We start from the raw sequence: 19,691 nt of genomic DNA, 5'->3' as shown, positions 1-19,691 counted from the left end.
GGAGTAAAACCCTGTCATATCTAAAAAACAAAAGTGAAAATAAACCCTTATTCCGTTTGTTCTGTGTGTCAGTGCTTCCACTTTGCTGCTGCTAACCAGCGTTTAGCACTACCGTCACCCATATTACCCGTATTCTTGCAACCCGAACATCTGTGTGTACGATGTGGGTGTCGTTACCGGCGGCAGAAGGTCTCCGTGTTTGTCATGACCTCATCATCTCCGCTCTCGTCTCCCTGTGACAGCTAGACAGCGGGAAAACCAAAGGAACTCTGCTGAAACAATGAGACAAGGCTAAACCCCCGCCGTCAACCCCCTACACTCCTCCTCCACCACTACCACCACCACCACCACCACCTCTCTCTCACCTCCTCCTCCTCCTCCTCCTCTTCACATGCCTCCAGATCCAGAGAACATATATTTTATTTTTGGGCTCTGCGTGCAAAGCGCCTCTTAAGATTTGTAAGTCAAAGCTTTTAGTCTCCCAGGGGCGGTTATGGGAGCCGGGGGCGTCGTAGTTGCAGATATGTGGTGGAGCGGGCCAGCAGCAGGTGCCTGTTTCCATTACCTAAAGGCTTTAGTATGCAAGGAACTGAGGGAAATGTGAATGGGGGGAAACATACCAAAACAACATGCAGCATAGCGCAGCCAATATCAGTCCAGTGTGTCTGTGTCTCTGTTTAGATGGCTGCTTTTTTGTTATAGTTATTAAGATCTTTTAGCTGTTCTTTTCTTCTTTGTATCTGTGAAATGAAATAAACAAATGGCTGCCCTCGTCACATGAATCATGGGACGTTCCTTTAATGGTTGAGGACATGAGAAAAACAAGTATACATCAGAGATATAAAGCCAATTAACTTAATCGACCTACCTACCCATGTATACACTCTCTGTGCCCTCACATACTAAGTTCTTTTCTCCAGAGGAATAAAAATGTCAAAGAAAATGGGTTGCAGAAATTTATCGTGGAATTTCAGTGCCTTGGAAGGGGAGCAGAGAAAAGGTGAACCGGCTAAATAAACCTAAATGAACCCAACATGTAAATTCTGGCCTTTTTTTACGGCCTCGTAGGATCTCGTAAAAAGCACCAGAACACTCCCGTATATATCCAGGACGTTGTTTTCATGTCCATCCTTTGGACGGTTTCTCTAAATGGCGCATCAGCGGGTCGTGTAAGTTTTCTCCAGGCTCGCTGAACACGAGCTCAGTAACCGGACGGTACATGTTCAGTACAGTAAATCATGTTTTAATTAGACAAGCGATATCGCAGCTTTGGACGGCATTACACAGCTGCGGGCCGTACAACCTAAAACACCCTATCCCTCCTCGGACACATGGTTTTGATGCAGTAAAAAAAATAAAAAATCCCAGAAAGTCAAATTCCTGCTCTAAAAAACAGACATTTTCATATTTTCATCACAGACATGCTGGACTTCATAAATATATTAGATTTGGCTCTGATGCGCGGTTGCCAGATGTCTGTGCCGCCCCAAGATGTGCCCTAAGTATATTGAAAACTATGTTAACTTCTGTTGATCCATCATTGCCTCTTGTCTCCGTTTCAAAAGCTTTTAAATTTAACTGCATGCCTTTCAGCGGAACACGTAGACAAAGATCGCGTTTGATAAAGTTCAAATCGAGATCAGAATAAGTCATTCCTTACTAAATTGCATCGTTATTTACTTTTTGCGTATTTGCAGGAGCGAGCTGTGTGTGTTGTGTTTCTGTTCTGTGCTCTGGTCATCATTTAAATGCACCAGTTGAATGTGAGGCATCAATCTGTATCATCCACACCCACCCGGGCTCATCATGCTTTCGTATTGCTGTCTATTTTCCAGATCATATTCCGTACATTTGCCTCTGACAATGTTTCTCCGCCACAGTATGACTCCGGCACCCTAGGGCTTTAGGTGTGCACGTTGCTCAGAGAGATATCAGAGTTTATCAGGCGCTGCTTTGCGATGGTAATCAGATCGCTGTTAGGGGAAGGGAGGGGAAAGGAGGCATACGTGGAGGAGAAGTGGGTATGAGTGTGACTTCGGAGGCCGTAGGGAATGTATACCATGTAAAATACACACTCGTACACCAGGACAGACCTGCATAGTCTCGCTGTAAAATAGAGGTGACAGACTCTGGCAGCAGCAGTCACGCAAGTCAAGTAGCCTTGCAGTTGTCACGCTATCACAGCTGTGCGCACACACACACTGTGGAAGACCTCTTCCCCTCTTCCACATCTCCTTCCTGTACTTTTCTCCCTCTCTCTCTCCTGCTTTATTTTTTTTTTCTTCCTCCCACTCTTCCTCCCCTCCCCATCCGTCCGCCCCCTCCCCGCTCATTTGACCGAAGCCAGTCATGTGTTTATTTGAAATTTCGTCTTTTCTTAATCAACACTTGTCTCTGCGAGCTCCGCCGGCCAAACATGCTATTCCCCCTTGTGTGCGGGAGTGTGTGCGGGGGGAAAAAGTGTGGAAACGAGACTGTTTGTGTCTAGGGTTTCTCTGCTTTTAATCAGCGTGTTTGGTATCACAAATCAAAGCATGTTAGCGGTCAAACAGACTTCATTATCAAAGTTCCTAGCTCATGAAATACATAAATTTGAAGTGCAGCAAATTGAGGCGGGTGCGTCGTCCACAAAAAAAATACCGTGAATTCATATTTCACCAGAAAAATCCTCTAAAAACATGAATCAAAAGCAATAGTTTGCATTAGAAATCACTAAGTTTTATTTGTTTTATCTGGCGGACTCTGTGACATAACCATCTGTCTTTCATTCCTTTACCCGAGTCGTATTATTCTTTCTTTTGTCCCCCCTTTTTTTATCGTTCTATTTGCCGCTCTGAGAATTATGGAGAGCATTATATGAATTGAACATTGTGCTGTAAAAAAAAATGCTGCCAGAACAAATTTTGGCATCATTTAGTCTCAGGCTTTTTAAAAATAATTATACAGTAATGACTGTAACCGCAGTTGGACCACATATGAAACCGTTGGACACACGTCTTCGCTGGGTGCGTGCTAAGTGTGGATTATGCATCTAAAGTTAGCTTTGCACGGATCGAATAGATGTTGTTATAATTGTTTGTGCCACTTAAGTTTATTCTTATGTCCTGAGTCATTTCTTATTTCTGTCTCTGTTTGTGTGTGTGCGTTTGTAGTCTCTGACAGGCTTTGCCTTGGTGGTGAGCAGTGATGGGATGGTTTTCTACGCTTCCTCAACCATTGTGGACTATCTGGGATTTCACCAGGTGAGTTGAACATCTCATTTAGTTTTCCTTTTATTTGTACACCATTTGTGCAGCATACTGTATAATGCATGTTGCATATGTATAAATGGAAACAAACACAAATGCTACATGCCCAGATGTTTTGTTCTGCACGGGGCAAGCAGCGTTTCACACCAGTACACGGAAATGCATATTTTTCGACCTTCTTTCTCTTACTTTCTGGATCAGATCAGTAACCCAAGTCACAATGAACATAAAACAGATAAAATATACACCAAAAAAAAAAAAAGATGAGAAACCACTTTTCCATCTGTGGGTTTATGTGTAGTTGGAACCAGCATCCTTTTAAGCTTAGCGTAGCAGAAAGACTGGGAACATGAGTGAACAGCTGATCTGGATTTGTCCAAAATCCAGTCTTTATGCTCAGCTACGCTACGATAAACCGGCTTCGTCGACATATGAAGCACACAAACATATCACAACATCAATCGTGTCATTAAAGTTTCAAGTTTAAAGTCATATGCACAGTAAGGAAACGTGTTCTTCTTCCTCTGCTGTCCACAATGAATGCCAAACCATATAAAGTCTAAGTATAAAATGGATAAATAATAATACAAAATAAAGGCAATTATGTTTATTTCCCACCATATTAAACAGTATATTTAATAGCTTTGTACAATTTCAGGTCATAAATTACATTATCAACACGGTTAATGTCACTATTTATGTCAGTTTTTACATATATGTTAATAAATCTGTCCAAACAGCTTATCTATCACACAGGCTCATTCAAGAATTCAGACATAACCGCTGCCATTGTTCAACAACATCTTTATTCCCATTTTTATTGCAGTCCAATCTGTCTGTTCTCCCCTATCCATCCTTTTCTACTTCCTTTTCCTTTTCATCCTGAGGCTAATTGTCCCGAGTTAACACTCTCTCTTTCAATCTGCCTCCCTGCTGCCTGATAACTCTCTCTAGAGGCAAGAGTGAACCCACTAAGTTACAGTCAGGAGGCCACGAGAGGGTGAAGACCTCCGTTTCACCCCAAGATACACTTTGTGGGTGTCTGCACACACGTGTGTGTGTGTGTGTGTGTGTATGTCTGTGTTGTGCGGGCACTGATAAGTCGGTTTAACTTCCTTCCTCTCCGGCGGCCGTACCCAGCCAGTCATTAAATATAAATGATATCAACTCCGGCTCGCCTGTCCTGCGATGCTGAAACCATCGCTCCCCTTCAAAACCATGAATAAAGTGCTTTTCACTGTTAAACTCTCGTCTACACGCACACACACACAACTTACTGACTCATCGGGGCAGAAATCCTGCCGCTACTACGCTCCCACTTGGCTTACAAGCAGACGGGGGCAGTAGCCCAGTGCCATGAAAATCGACATGAAAACCAAAGTGGTCTGAGAGACCCTGCCGCAGTATGTGTGAATGTGTGTGCGTGTTCCCACTTTATTGGGAACCAGGAGAGGAAATAAAAATGTAAGGTGAATTTTTTCCAGATATTTCCTTTCAAATGAAAATTATTTTATTAACAAAAATGTCACATATGTCATGCTCTTTGACAAGCATGTACTTGTGTGTCTATACCTGCCCTGGGACGGCAGATGTAAATTAGCTATTTGCTAAATCTGGTACAGTGTATTTTCTCCCTTTTAAGTGATTAATGCATTTTCTACATGGTCCCTGTAAGAAATAAACTAAACTAAACTAATGTTGCAAATAAACAAATAAATGCTCTTTTTAGTATACATAAACATTTAGACAAGGAAAAGTTTCTACACTCACACTAACAGCTCTGCAAGCATGTTAGCATTAGCTAAATGCTAATGTCTGCATGCTAACATGTCCATAATGACAATGTTAACATTTTGATGGGTTTAGTCCCCTTTTAAAGTAGCCATATAGCTAAAAGAGTGTGCTACTATTTAAATGTCTCCTGTCAAAACAAGAGTTACGGAGAATGCCCCCTTCCAAAAAGGTCCAGTCTGCTCTGATTGGTCAACACCCATCGCCTGAACATGTTCAGAGAGCTAAGCCAGCGTTGCTGCATGGTGAAGGGACACAATGGGTGGGAGGGGCCTGGAAATCTGTATAAGCCCCCTGGTGCAGGATGAGTCATCGACGTTAAAAAGGATTCTGGAAATGATAAGCTGTATAAAAAACTGTATGAAAAAATATACGTACAATAATTTAATACATGTCATTTGATTTTAATGGGTACTTTAAGATTTTAGTACGTTAATAATTGTTTATTTGCAGTAATTGCAAAGTACAGCAGTGTTCAAAATAATTCAAATTCACAAACTCGGGTCCATACAACTACAACTTTAGGCATTGGCCCATTCATAGCACCTGTCATTCCACGTGGTTATTTTTAATTTGACTAATGCAAAACTGTTTACATTACACGCTCAAGAGAATGAGACGAGGCATTGACAAGTCTGGCCGTGAACCAAAGCATCCTCAGCATGCAAAGCGATAAGGTGATTTATAGCCGACAGAGGAAGAAAAATCACAGTTTATCTACACGTAAGATCACACTCCTCGCACCTAAAAGGGAAAAAGAAAACTCCTTAAATACTCACAGATTGACACGTTACGTTGTAAACTGTCATCAGAACGTTTTCTTAGCCATCCCCACATGTTCAGTTCTTCCTAATGAGCCATTGGTTGTTTTTTAAGTGACATGCTTTGCCTCCGAGGCCCTGACAACATGTTGCATAATTTTAGAGCCCGCAATTGTAGTCAGAAAGACACTTATCCCTAATATACCACAAAAAAAAAAAAGAGAAAAGAGAAGGCTTCACTAAGAGGCACCACAAGAAAGCCCTGGAGAGGAGAAGAAAACCTCCACTGGCCTTTGATCCAATTTGTTGCTGGGGCCTTTAGCCTTTGAAGGTCAGAGAAAATATCACTTATTCTCCATTTTTTTTCCTCCTCTTTTCCTCTCTGTGTTTTTTACGAGAAACATAAACAATAGTCACTCGATCCGTCTGTCTGCCTGACTGCCGGTAGGGAACCAAACCACAGGGCGAATCGCTCGCCGAGAACGGTGGGAACAGATTGTGTTTTCGGAGGCAGGCGATCAAAAACCCTCGCGTGCCACCAGTGTGGAAATTATGGAGAGAGGGCAGGGAGGAGGGAGGGAGAGGGGAAGAGGAGAACGTTGAACATTTTAGCGAGGAATCTGTCATGGAATGACAGAAAGCAAAGCTATTGCTGGAAAAGAGACAGAGAGGGAGAGAGAGAGAGAGGGGCATGACGAGAGCGGGCTGGAACCCGACTCATTCGGTGCATGTGCGGATGGGGATGGGGAGGGTGAGCTGGGCTGGACTGCTGTTCGGGAGCCGGTGTCACGCGATGTTTGACAAACACAGCTGCCCTCGCTGGCCCTGCAGCTGCCCTTAAACTGTTACTGTACGGGGTAAACTCTGCTGCTGCTGCCGCTGCTGCTGCTGCTGCCTGTGTGTATACGCTGGAGCACACAGTGTATATGTAAATGGTCTGTATGTATCTGTGACCTCCACTGACTTTGTGTTTCTGGCGGTGGGGGAAGCTTGCAAACCCTCCTGAGGCAGACTGAATCTATCTGAGTAGCAATGACAGGAATCCCCCCCTCTCTTCCTCCCTCCCTTAAACCAGCAAGCTACCAGCTGCACCGATGGAAGCAGAGCACACTGGATGGTGCATGATAACAAAGCCAATATAAAACAAGGAGTATTCCTGACTGATGATGCACACAGTGCATTAAAAAGAAAAGTCAATCGATTTACTTGAACTAATCAAAGTCTACCCTCCGCAGACTGACGTCATGCACCAGAATGTGTTCGACTACATCCACATAGACGACCGTCAGGAGTTCAGACGTCAGCTCCACTGGTCCATGTGTCCTCCACCGCATCAGGGGACGTCGGCGCACCAGGATAACCCAGCAGGAACTGGTGGGTATCTCACTATGTCTGCTACAGTGTGGTGACTATAGAAATCTGCAGACAAAGTCATAAGAGACTTCACATAAAACAGCGTCACCATTTCCCAGTGCTTAATGGTTTGCTATTTTTCTCTTTTCCCTCACCGAGAATCACTTTTCTAGACCTGACACGCAAATTGCAGTCCGAAATAAATGTTTCTTCTCCTCCTCCTCCTCCTCCTCTTCCATCTGTCTCCGCTGCATTGCAGGTGAGGACTTTGTAGTGAGCAGCCTGTTCCATTCTCCAGACGCGGGGGAAATCCCTCCCGAGCTCTCCTGCTTTCTCAACAGATGTTTCATAGCCAGGGTTCGGTGCCTCTTGGACAGCACCTCTGGATTCTTGGTGAGTGGTCGGCTAAAATAAACACTCATTTAGTTTTCGATGCATTAAAGTTTACGCAAGACATAAAAAACTGAGAACGGACGAAGTGTAGCCCACTCACTGGGAGAAGAACCAGGCCAATAAAAAGTGCCATGACCTCTTTGGGACTGTAAAGCTTCACTTATAATTGTAGTGTATATCGCGGTTATTTCCAGTTGTATTGCAAGGGATTATAAAGTAATTGGGCGCATGGACACAACAGCAGAATATGGCTGTGACTGGGGTGGTTTGGAAACCGGCAGTGGAAAAGCTCGACGGCGCAACAAGAATATGGGTTTGGACCATTTTTAGTCCGTTTCATTTGGGTCAGTCAAGTTCACTGTCACCACGTCCACTCTGGTTGCACTGATGTTGGCTGCACAACAGAAATTCTAGATGGTAATTTTCTGTCGTATAATGGAAATACTGGCAGCCAAGCAGTGAGCAAATATCAGCGAGATGCTTTTCTCATCAGCGGACGTACTAGCAGCTAGGACACAAGCATTTATGTGTTCATGTGATGCACAGAACTCAGTCTGCCAGCAAATAAAAAGGCCAGACATATTCTTCTTGTTTAAAGAATCACTTTGTGTATTACACAGAATATAAACCTCCACATAAATCCCAGCTAATCCAGGAATAAGCAAATAAAAAGTGTGAAAGGGTAGCACAAGAGGCCACGCCCCTAATAATGCATAATTTAAAGCCTTAATATGGTTCAAATTGGTGAGTTATATAAAAATATACCCACAATATAGTTCTCGTGAGTGGGGTACAGTCCATAGAGAGGAAAACAGGCTGTAAATATGTTTATTTATGCTTTAAAGTTGGGCATTTTAACATTGAGCTCTATGGGGATTGGCTCCATTTTTATCAAGAAAGCCTCATGTGGCCATTAGAGGAACTGCATTTTATGCATTTTTCGCTAAACCAACCACGTTTGGTGCTAATTAGCAAATATTGGCATCCTGACATCCTAAACCAAGGCGGTGATGTTTGTAAACCGCCTCAAGATACTTGCTAAATTAGATGTTCGCATTGTAACTGAGAGCATGTCGCTGATGTTAGCATTTAGCGACCAGTAATCTCGTTAAGTAGCATGGCCTTACAGAGCCATCGATTTTTAATAAACACAAGAAAGGTATGGATCCATCCATGGTACGTTTCAAGGACCAAAGACTGACACGTTAAAGCTGCAGAATTAAAGCTGTGTATATAGATCGCAGATATAAATATCGTTTTGTTCGTCGCCCTTCTCTCCCGCTCCAGACCATGCAGTTCCAGGGTCGGTTGAAGTTCCTCAACGGGCAAAAGAAGAAGTCGGGCTCCGGGGCGCTGCTGCCTCCCCAGCTAGCCCTGTTCTGCGTGGCTGTACCCCTCCTGCTGCCCTCCATCACCGAGATGAAAATGAAGAACATGCTAATGCGGGGAAAGAGCAAGGGAGGAGCGGGAGGCATGATCTCTGCACTGGAGCACGGGTAGGAATGATGTAATTTCACACTTTTAATGAGGACGATATATATAAATATATAATTAAAGGTCAGGCTTTTTAACACAAACTTGAGGTCGAGGGTTTGATGCATTTTGGCACCTTGGTTCACCTGACAGGGGAGCTAGAAGTAAAGGTCAAAGGTCAAAACAGGCCTCATCAACTATAGCTGATGTATCAGCTCGTTATTCAGGAGGGGTGACCTGTTGTTTGCTTTTTTTTACTGTATAGTTATACTGTAAAACGTACCTACAATAAAAGTAAAGAAAACATTCACATTAGTACAAGAGAGCTGTAAAAATATATATATATGTCCATCAGTCCTTAAAAATACCAACTTATTACCCAGGAACAGCTCCACGGACACACAATAATTTATCCTGAGGCCTAGTTACCAACACAAACATGAGCCCTTTCCTCACCCAGCAGGCTGCGATACCAAACCAAACAAGCGGCTGGACGCCTTTACCTGTGGCCAATTAGGAGCAAATACATGTCTCAGCTTGGATAAGGCCCTCTGTGATTCATGCATCATTAACGAGTTTGGGAGGCCAAGAGTTGAGCTGTAGTCAGTGAGCAGAGTCTCTTTCTGCATTATCCAGGGCAACATGTTGTGTAATATAACAAAATTCCAATTAGTTTTAACTGGACAGCAGGTTTGGATCGGAGAGTCGCTCTCAGGGTTGAGGTTCACAGAGAGGGTGCAGTGGACATGGCATCCGGGGCCCGGTTCCACAAAGACGAGGCTTATGTAAAAATAAATTAGCCGGTTGCACAAAGCTGTCCGGTTCTTGGCTGAAGCTGAACGACCCTGATTGGAATAGAGAAACTGCATCAGGCTTTAATTATACAACATGAAAACCAACATTGTTTGTCACTTTGCGCCACTCGTCACCAGGAGTCGTTAATTGTTAATTGTCACGTGGCTCTTAGTTCAGAGGTAACCTGGGGTGCAGCTTTTGTTTTTGTGAGTGCAAAATAAGACTTGTCATATCTGATTTTTTTAGATCTCCAAAGCTTTTAGTTGATATAGATATTAGTAGCTATCAGGTGGAGAGAGGAGAAGCAGTTGATAGAAAAGCAAAGTGCAAGAAACTTAACTCTGGAAACAAACATTTGCCGCTACTCTGAGCTCACACAGAGCCAGAGCAGCACCTATTACTACATTTATAGGCATGTGCTTGGATTTCCTTGAGGGAAATGTTGTTACAGACTGAATTAAAGTGAAAAGATTTATGAATAATAAATGTTTCCGAGGTGTTTGAAGTCAAGTCTGAGCAGTTGCGAGTAATTGACAAAATGCATTTTATTTCAACATGTAAAATATAGTTTACTAAGGCTTTAAGAAGTTTAAATCCTTCCTGGTGTTAGTCTCAATCTAACTGTTAATTAAATATATGATATGATTGAAACCATCAGTAGTAACCCTAACCCTCGTCCCTAACCCTAGCCCTAAAATACAAGATTCTCAAACACAAAAACAAACCTAAACCTTAGTGTGTGACTATGAAGAAGTGCTCCTTTTAAACTTGCGGTCATTGATCTTTGGGCTCTGGTTGTTGACTCTGTTCTCAATTTTAAGATGAGACTCGTCCCGGAAAAGATGAGTCACTTTTGGAAAGAGTCTTTGTGAACTAAAGTGAACCAAACCATATTTACTCTTTGAGTCACTCCTTAGAAAAGAAAAAACAGTATGTGGACATTCCCAGATGAGTTTATGGGCGTTGCCACAAGGTATTTTAGGAGAATACCTCTGCTGGAACTTGTTTTGATTCCCCGTTTCATGAATAATGATCTCAATTTTCTTTTTGTTATCCCTCTCTTCTTCTCCCCACCCCTCTTGTCATGCTATGCCTTTCGCTGACAGCGAGCGTGGGGAACACCTCCGGAGGCACTCCTTCAGTGGAGGAATGGGTGACGTCGCAGACCCTCTCCTCCTCTCCTGCTCCACTCCCGGCGCTGGCCAGCGAGGTCACCACACCCCCTGGACCCCGCTCTCCAAAGACAACCTCAAGTATCGTCCCGACGGTTACTACAACCAAGAGGAACCTCTCAACTACTGTAAAACCTCAGTGGGTCCTCTTAAAGGTCTCAGCCCGGGCATGGGCGGCGGCTGGCCTCTGCGGCAGAACTCAGGTCCCCACAGATCGGGTCAGGGTGTGGGCTACATCCCCTCTAACCGCATGAACAAAGCTGGCCAGTACGGGAAGCCGTACCGTCTTTCCCCAAGTTGTCACAACGGCAGAGGCGGCGAGGTGTTTGTCTCCAAGGTCTACGGGAACGTCCAGATTCCCACAGACCCTGACGCCTACTGTGTGGATCTGGTGAAGAGCGAGAACGGGTACAGAGAGTGCTACGACGGCCATCTGATGCCTGAGATGCCACCCATCAAGGTGGAGCATGACTCCGACTCGGAGAACGGCTGCGACGCGTACGGGCGACCCTGGGCCATCGACCGCCGCTACGGTAACGGGGTGTACGACCAGAGCTCTGGTATGCAGCTCAAATCAGAGGCAGATTATTATGACCCTCAATATTCACCCTGTCAGAGAGGGAAGGCAGGGATCAGCCCGCCGTACAACAACGGCAACTATCAGAACTATCAGAACAGCGGCAACAACAACAACACGGCGCGGCTGTTGAAGTGCGACAAAGACTTGGGCAACAACACTGACTCCAGCCACTTCAGTCCGCAGAGACTGTCTCACTCGGACTCTCTATGCAGCAACCAAACAATCAACCTCGTGGACTCGCACATCTACTCACAGGACCCTCACAAGGCCTACATGCACGCGGACTACAACAAGCACGGCACTTACGAGTTCAAAGGTCACGGCCTGGTCCATTCGATCAAGCGGGAGCCCATGGACTCGCCGCCGTGGCCTGAGAGCGGCCACGACATGAACCAGTCCATGATGGTCGGCCCGAGGAACGTTATGCCGTGCGTCATGAGCGCAGGCCACCACAAGTCCAGCCCCTACATTTATATGCCATAGAAGCGATCGATGCGTTACCTACACATAAGCACAACTGCAGATTCGTACCTGCACCCCCCCAACCCCCCAAGCTCTCGCTCACACCTCACATACAATCAGTTTGCATTAAAGTACTTTTAGATAAATGCACCAGCATTACAATAAATAAATAAATAGATAAAAGTCTTATGATTACGAGGATTCCCAGGGTGTCTTCCATTTGACGAAGAGGACGCAAACAAGGCTCAGGTTCTAGTGACAATCAGAAAATAATATTTTCAGTCCAGTTTATGGTTTTAGATGAGTTCGTTTTTAACGAGTATATTTTGTAGTCGGTTTCCGAGCACTTTTGGATTTAGCGACAATGAGACAAACGATGTCTAGACACGCGAGTTTATTTTGTTTGTATATGTTGTGCACACCTGGCTTTTGTGGAAGAGACAAAGATTTATGCTGTAAAAAGAAAAAAAAAAAAGAAAAAATTAAAAAGTGAAAAAAAATAATAATAATGTTTTGTTATGTAGACAGGAGATGACTTATAGCTGGACCTATTCATGTGAGCTGGCCGACTTTGAGAATATGCAATGGTAGTCACAGTCAAGACAACTGAAAGGATAGCCGGTGGTTTTGCATGTTTTAGTGCTTTAACTAAAAATAACTTTGTCACGACTGCCTCCAGTGATTTATGAATGGAAACTGCTGATTTCTATGCATTACAGGATTGTGTTAAATCATTTGCTGAGACTTGAAATAGACTCCACTGCAGTTAAAAAATAATAATAACTGATTCAAGTCACATCTTTGCCGCAAGATAATGTATTTACACTCATTGTTCATGCATACAAGGGCACGTTCACAAAAGCTTCCAGTGCAATGCTTCTGTCAGAGGATCCTTTTCAAATGGTCCCAGCTTCCTGCAGAATCCTTTTTTGGAAAACTTCACAGCAGAATAAGGTGTATTTTACAGTTAATGGACCAAAACATGTAAAACTACTGGTTGGGCCAAAGCTTTTTATATTGCATTTGTTTATCATACTAGAAACGGCTTCTTTACATAGATGTTTGCACGACATGGAGGAGGGTGAAAGGTGACGACAACAAGAATATATAAAAAAATCACAACGACTGTACTGATTATCAGCTGGAGGATTTGTTCAGACGAGTTGTTAGTTTGAAGAAAAATTTGTATGGTTAAAACTCTTCTGTTGATGTCCACTATTAATTCCTAACGTTGAGTCAAAGCTAATATTGTACAGTTTAGATTACTGTTCATGACAAGATCAACATTTCAGCTCAGTACCACGGCGGCCTGGCGTCTCACTGCAGATAGGACACATTTCCTTTCAAACGAATAGCCACTCTCCACGTCGTCTTTTCAGTCAAAACACAACAGATATCGTCCTCACATCAGTATTTTTCTGTTTTTGCACAAACGAACTAAAAAGCACCAAAATTGATTCAATGTCAGTCTCAGTTCTGTGAAGCTACTGAGGTAGTTTCTAAATTGCACTACTGGGAGTAGTTCAGTTGAAGTTCAGCCTACCCAGACAGGTTTTTGAGTCGACACGCACAACTGTACATGGTGTCACTGTTTAGGATTTGTCTTCTTCCCTTTGTGTGTGTTCATTTCAGTAAGTGTTTGATGATTCGTATTTATTGTAAGAGGCAAAAGTGTATAATTTAAAAACTACAGTTTTGAAGGCTTTTTTCTGTTTTACTAACGTAAGTAAATATGGCTTTTTTTTTCTTGCTATCTTTTGGATAAGTGTTAAAAAAGACTGTCATACTTGTCTCATGGACGAGGTAGCTGCAAGGTAGCGAACACAGTGTGTATGTATATACGCATATATGCATATATGTGTATATACACATGCAGTGTCTTCCAATGTTTCTACATGTTTTTGCAAATGGGACTTATCTATTAAAAGATCATTCTTTATATGGAAATAAAACCTGGGTGAAGTGTTTTTCTTTTGCTTTCAGAGAGATAATAAATGAGGCGGCAAATTACTGCCAGATTTGTGGGTAAGTTAAAATAACACGGCTTTCCGGGCTATACAGTCCTCTGCGAGGCTTTTACTGCACGACGTCGAACATCACAAGCCTGTAACCAATGAGAGTGAAACCCCTCACAGCATGGTCATTCTACTAAACGAATGGTTTCCTGTTCTCATAAACGCTATCTAGAATGAAGAATGGCCTAATTCTATTGTTCAGTTAACATCCTTGTCTCTTTAGTAGCTTTTGAATTTTTCACTTACACCAAATGTGGTCTCATCCTTTAGATTTGCGCCTCTATTAATAATAAATATTCACCCGAACAGGATACAGAGTATCTCTAGCCACATTCTGTGTATGATTAATGTGCTGCAAAGTTGGCATGACAGCTCCTTCACACGATCTGGGAAACCGAACACCCACCCCTCACCGCTGTCTGGGACAAGGACCAGGGGAACAGAGAGGTAGAGGACAGAAAACGAGGCAGGGGACGAGAAGAGAGAGATGTAACCCAAAAGCTGTGGTTTAGAGCCTCGTACCCGGGGATTCCCAGGGGAGCTGGACTTTTGTCCTACCCGCCGGTTAATTGGCTCATCTTGTTCGGAGTAATCCCCGAACGATTATCAACTAAAATTAAAGAGGGTTTTCTTACTGAGTTTCTCTTCCTCTGAAGCTGAGTCTTTGTGTGTGGAGTTAGGAGCATTTGTTGATGCTCATGCTACGCCCATCTGCACCTCTACTGGCCTTGCAGAGGCTGTGAAAGTGTCTCTGGCTTGTGCGTAATCACCTTAACCAGCTACACCTGAGAAGATGTGAATAAAAGGGCCTTGTTGAAGAGGCCACTTTTCAGCTGCAGATGCTCACCATGTCTCACCTGTTGCTGCTTTCTTTTTCTTTTCAGTGAAATAAATCCTTATTTCTGTAACTCCGTCATCTCCACTTTATGTCACGGCCCTTGAGCTTAACATAAATGGGCGAGAATGGGGATTATCCAAAGCTTAACTTGCAGTAGATGTTTTTCAGAAGTTGGTTGGTTCAAGCTAATGTTGCCACATTTGTGCCCCTGGCGTGCCCGAGAAAGCCAACAAAGACCAGATGAGGTCTGGTTAGTTAGAATTTCAGTCTCTCAGGTAGAGCGGAAACCATGGGGATATTTTGGTTGAGCTGACAAGAGGTATTACGTGCGAACACCCAACGATTACAGGTGCTTTGTGTGTGTGACCTTCAGTGTTGTGGGGAAGTTGGCCTCGATTTTGGTGGCTTTTGGTGGTTTTGATGCCACTATCTGGATGAAAGCAGCAACTTCGTGTGGTGTGGTGCCAGATTCATTGTGACCCTTGTGGGTGTGGCTTTCCGTTTATTGTAGGTCACTTGTATGCATGTTCGTTGCTTTTGTAAGCTGTGTGTGGCCATCAGGCTGTGATGAGAACAGTTGGGACTACTTGCAGCTTCTATTCTTTTGTTTCCACTTCCTGGTTCACATTCAGCAACGGCGACTGAAACTTTTGGCGAAAACGAGTCATATGAACGTACCTTCGGACCTCCTCAGTTAACCTTTCCTCGATGTGTTCCATCTTTATGGATCCAGTACAATCAATTTGAAAATTGCAGAGATGGAGAAGCAGCCGGAAATATTAAAGCAGAAACGCGCTACTACCAAGCGGACCAATCACAGCTCTTGTGGTCGGTGTCGCCGCGGCACGTAGTTGCATTTATGGGAAGGTTCACGTCAGCTACGGTGCTAGGGTCTGTGGATACTCTGAGCCGTCGCCGTAACTAACGCATCAAAGCTCCTGGAGGATCCCTTTACTGGCCTTGCAGTGGCTGTGCAAGTGTCTTTGGCTTGTGCTTAATCACCTTAACTAGCCACACCTGAGAAGATGTGAAGAGCCTTGTTGAAGAGGCCTAAGAGGCCACTTTTCAGCTGCAGAGGCTCACCATGTCTCACCTTCTTGTTTTTTCTTTTTAATTAAATAAACCTCTTATTTCTGTAGCTCTGTCATGTGTCTCCACTTTATGATGCGGCCCTCGAGCCGTGTCGTAACACATCCTCCAAAAATCTGTCAACAGCTCAGAGGCAAAGTCCAGAGCTGAAGTGGTTGCAGATAATGGGACACATACAACACGTGCAGTAAATTAAAGGCCTCATGAAGTCAAACTCTTCATGAAATAGTCTTGGCACAATACATCATGTACATATGAGTATCTGGCCCGACAGTGACAAAAATGCCGCCACATTTATTATTATTGGTATTAAAAGAGTTTGTCATTTCTTTTAAAATTATATAAAATTGTTGATGACTCATCCTGCACTGGGGGGCATTTACTAATTTTGCATCCAATTGAATCTTTTTGCAAATTCTCAAGCACTACTGGCTTTTTGGATGCCTGCCCAGGATGTTGCTAGGAATATGGAAACTGAGAATCAAAATGAGATAAGTATCTGAATTTACAACTACACCGGAAATACTCCTTAGCTATTTAGCATATACTGGCTAACATGCAAAACGCTTTTGCCCTGCAACCAACGCCCTGTCATCTAGCCATGTGATAGACACCAACAGATGATGAGATTCTTGCTTGGACAGAGATAAATCAGTTTTTGTCTGATAAACCCTTTACGTGGGGACGTGACCCCTGGTTTAAAGGAAGTAGTCTCACTGCCTGATTACCAGCTATAGTATCGTCATTCCCCCCTCTAATCCCCTCCAGAAGCTTCTGTTTGTTTCTCCGCAGTTAGAGTATAGCTTATAGGGAATTATGGGATGCACAAGGATCAGTTAGGGCAGGGATTTTACCTATCAGGATGATTGTCAGTGACCTCATGCATGCATGTTTGTGTATGTTGTCCACGTTGGGATGTCGAGTGCGCACCAGGTCGCCACGTCTTATGTTCATTTACTTTTGGTTGTATTACATGAAAACTTGTTTAGGATTTTTATGGTTCTTTGTCAGTTTTATTTCACAGAATCATCTTTACTCTAGCCCGTTTAAAGGGGAATTACTGTTTATTTACAACCTGGACCTTATTTCTGGCATAAAATATGATCGTTTACTCACGCATATAACTTTGGTGTCACTTGGAGTCGTTCAGGAAATATTTAGATCTACGTATTGTATATCCATATAGTGGGAGTGACTGGGGCACCGAAAGGCAGCCTCTAAATAACACATTATCTGCCGCGAAACTCGTTCATTTCACCAATATTTTGTTATGATACGCTAGTGCTATTCCCCGTTGAGTCTGGAGTTATCTGTTATCATCATCCGGTCTGTAGATTGACCTACTACAGCAGACAATGCGTTATTTAGAGGCTGCATTTCGGTGCCCCAGTCACTCCCACTATATGGATATACGCAGATCTAAATATCGTCCGAACGACTCCAAATGACACCAGAGTTACATGGATTTATGAGTAAACGATCGCACTTTATGTCAGAAATAAGGTCCAGGTTGTAAAAAAAACGGTAATTCCCCTTTAGGATAACATAAAGGGGAGAAACAGAACAAACAAAATGCAAGAATAACTATAATGAGACACTCATTTGAGATATAAAAGTGACTGAAACAAGACTGAATGAAACTAGTTGAAAGTTATGACCCTGCATCAAAGACCGGTATCTCAGTGTGCACTTCTCCATGTTGGTTTGGTGTTAGTGTAACTGTGTTGGACTCCATCTCTAATAAACTTTTAATAACGACTACAAAATTACCGGCATCCTCCAAGTTCTCCATTTTAAAATAGACTTCCCATAAAACCCATTAACAGCCATCGACTTAAACCTCGCATGATCAAATCAGAAGATCCTACTTCCTCCTTCTTCTGCTGCTGCAGCCCTGACAGGAAACACTTTGCCCATTCATGTACAAATTGTACTCGTTGTACTTTCTGAGGATCTCCATTCAAATGCAGCAGTCCTAAACAAAACTGCAATAAAACATGCGCCACTGAATTAATGAGGTGTACTGCTTTGCAGCTGGCGTGGAGTACGTAAGGAACGGGAAAAGCTGAACGATATTCATAACTCTAATCCCGATTCGTGCAATAATAATAATACCTTAATAGCGCTGGAAGTGAAAAATCTCTTTACAGGAACTGAGGTTTTCTATAAAGGAACCTTATTGGTGGACGCATCACAGAGGGAAGTGCATCAGTAGTTTCTGTTTTGCCAACAAGAGTTGCACTCAAACTGTGCACGCTTAAATTATAAATGGAATAGACTGAGCGTACTGTTATAAATACTCACAACAAAGGAGAAGCTATTTCCCTGTGTCTGTACATGCATTACATGTGTAACTGTGTCTCAATCTCACACACACACACACACACACGGAACTCTTTTCATAATTAGTAACAACCAAGTCGTGCGAAACGGCGCATAATATCGCTTTCTCGCGTTTCCCTAAAGGAGCACTTTTGCTTTTGTCTCACTGCAGTTTCATGACCGATGCTGTGACAATGGGAAGCGGGGTGGGGTGGGGGTTGGACTGGAGGCCGACTTTAAATGTTTAATACTCGTTAGCATGCACGCAACCTTCCCTCCATCACGCCATCTGTATGACACTTGTTCTGCGCGGGAAGGGGAGAAGGGGTGAGACTGACGACGAAGAGAGAGAGAAAGAGAGAGGGAGTCATGGAGAGAGATGAAACCTGGAGGTGCTGCTCAAGAAAAGGGGGCAAAACCAGTGAAGAAAGAGGAAAGAGCACATCCAATCAAGGGAAAGGAGTGGCCGCTTAGGGCAACTGTAGTGTAACCAGAGTGTTTGATGCTTGTTGACAGCTGTATCTGTGAGGCACGCTGTGTGCAGTGTGTGTGTATGTGTGTGTGTTTGTGTGCAGACCAAGACCTATAATCCTATACCATGCAAGGTTGCGTGACCGTTCATACCCGACTCTTTGCTGCTCCGCACACCATTTGCCCTAATTGGTCACACCCACTCTTTTTCTGTGCGTCTTTTTCCCACACACACACACACATGCATGCATGCTCGTTCCCTGGCAGATGCACTAACGCAGACACAACAATCATGACAACGAGGGGGGGAATCCTTGAGGGTATGTCACAAACAAGAACGTACATATGCATATGCGTGCACATTAACATGCACATATAGGCATACCCTATTAAGCATATGGGAGACGGTCACGCAACCGCCGCTACCACCCCCTCCCACATGCACAACCTTCCCTCTTCTTGCTTCCTGAGCACAATTAGCAAGGGGACAATAAACAAAGCACCTTGTCTTGCTTCTCTTTGGCTGCGACAAACGCTCTAAAAAATGTGGTTTCCGGACTTTTTAGACTGTTTTCTCAAGTAATTCTTCACTGAGAAGCGTTAAAAGTTTAAATCTGTGTTTTATCTAACACCATTAACAGTTTCAATATGTTTTTATCAAGGGATTCTAGCTTTATTGGGATTCTTCTAATATGTTTGGTTCATTTCTTTTAGCTAATTAACCATGGTGTCACACTTGACTACGTTTTAAGACAAATCAGAGGTTCGTGTCTTTCCAAGCAGTCCCTGACGACTCTAATGTGCCGCGCTCAAAAAATAAAACGAGGAATCAACATGCAACTCTGTTTTCCCAGCTCTGAGAATTGAAAGCGAAGCGCGTGAATGTGTTGGCATTCGCCGGGATGCCGCGTTCAGATGTAATGCTTTA

General features: G+C 43.5%; 1 protein-coding gene across 1 annotated transcript in view; it reads left to right on the top strand.

Moving 5' to 3' along the window:
- The window catches only part of LOC311503707 (uncharacterized protein), a 62,473-nt gene extending 47,341 nt beyond the window's left edge, over window positions 1-15,132 (top strand). Inside the window, exons 5-9 of the mRNA XM_084566578.1 lie at window positions 3,153-3,242; window positions 7,036-7,174; window positions 7,413-7,546; window positions 8,834-9,042; window positions 10,921-15,132. Coding sequence (XP_084422704.1) covers window positions 3,153-3,242; window positions 7,036-7,174; window positions 7,413-7,546; window positions 8,834-9,042; window positions 10,921-12,049 — 1,701 coding nt within the window. The 3' untranslated portion in view covers window positions 12,050-15,132. The remainder of the gene's footprint in view (window positions 1-3,152; window positions 3,243-7,035; window positions 7,175-7,412; window positions 7,547-8,833; window positions 9,043-10,920) is intronic.
- Window positions 15,133-19,691: the final 4,559 nt, after the last annotated feature.

This window comes from Chelon labrosus (genome assembly GCF_963514085.1).
Source record: "Chelon labrosus genome assembly, chromosome: 18".
NCBI lineage: Eukaryota > Metazoa > Chordata > Actinopteri > Mugiliformes > Mugilidae > Chelon > Chelon labrosus.
The sequence above is the reverse complement of the archived record's forward strand: the minus strand, read 5'-3'. Positions and strand labels throughout refer to the sequence as shown.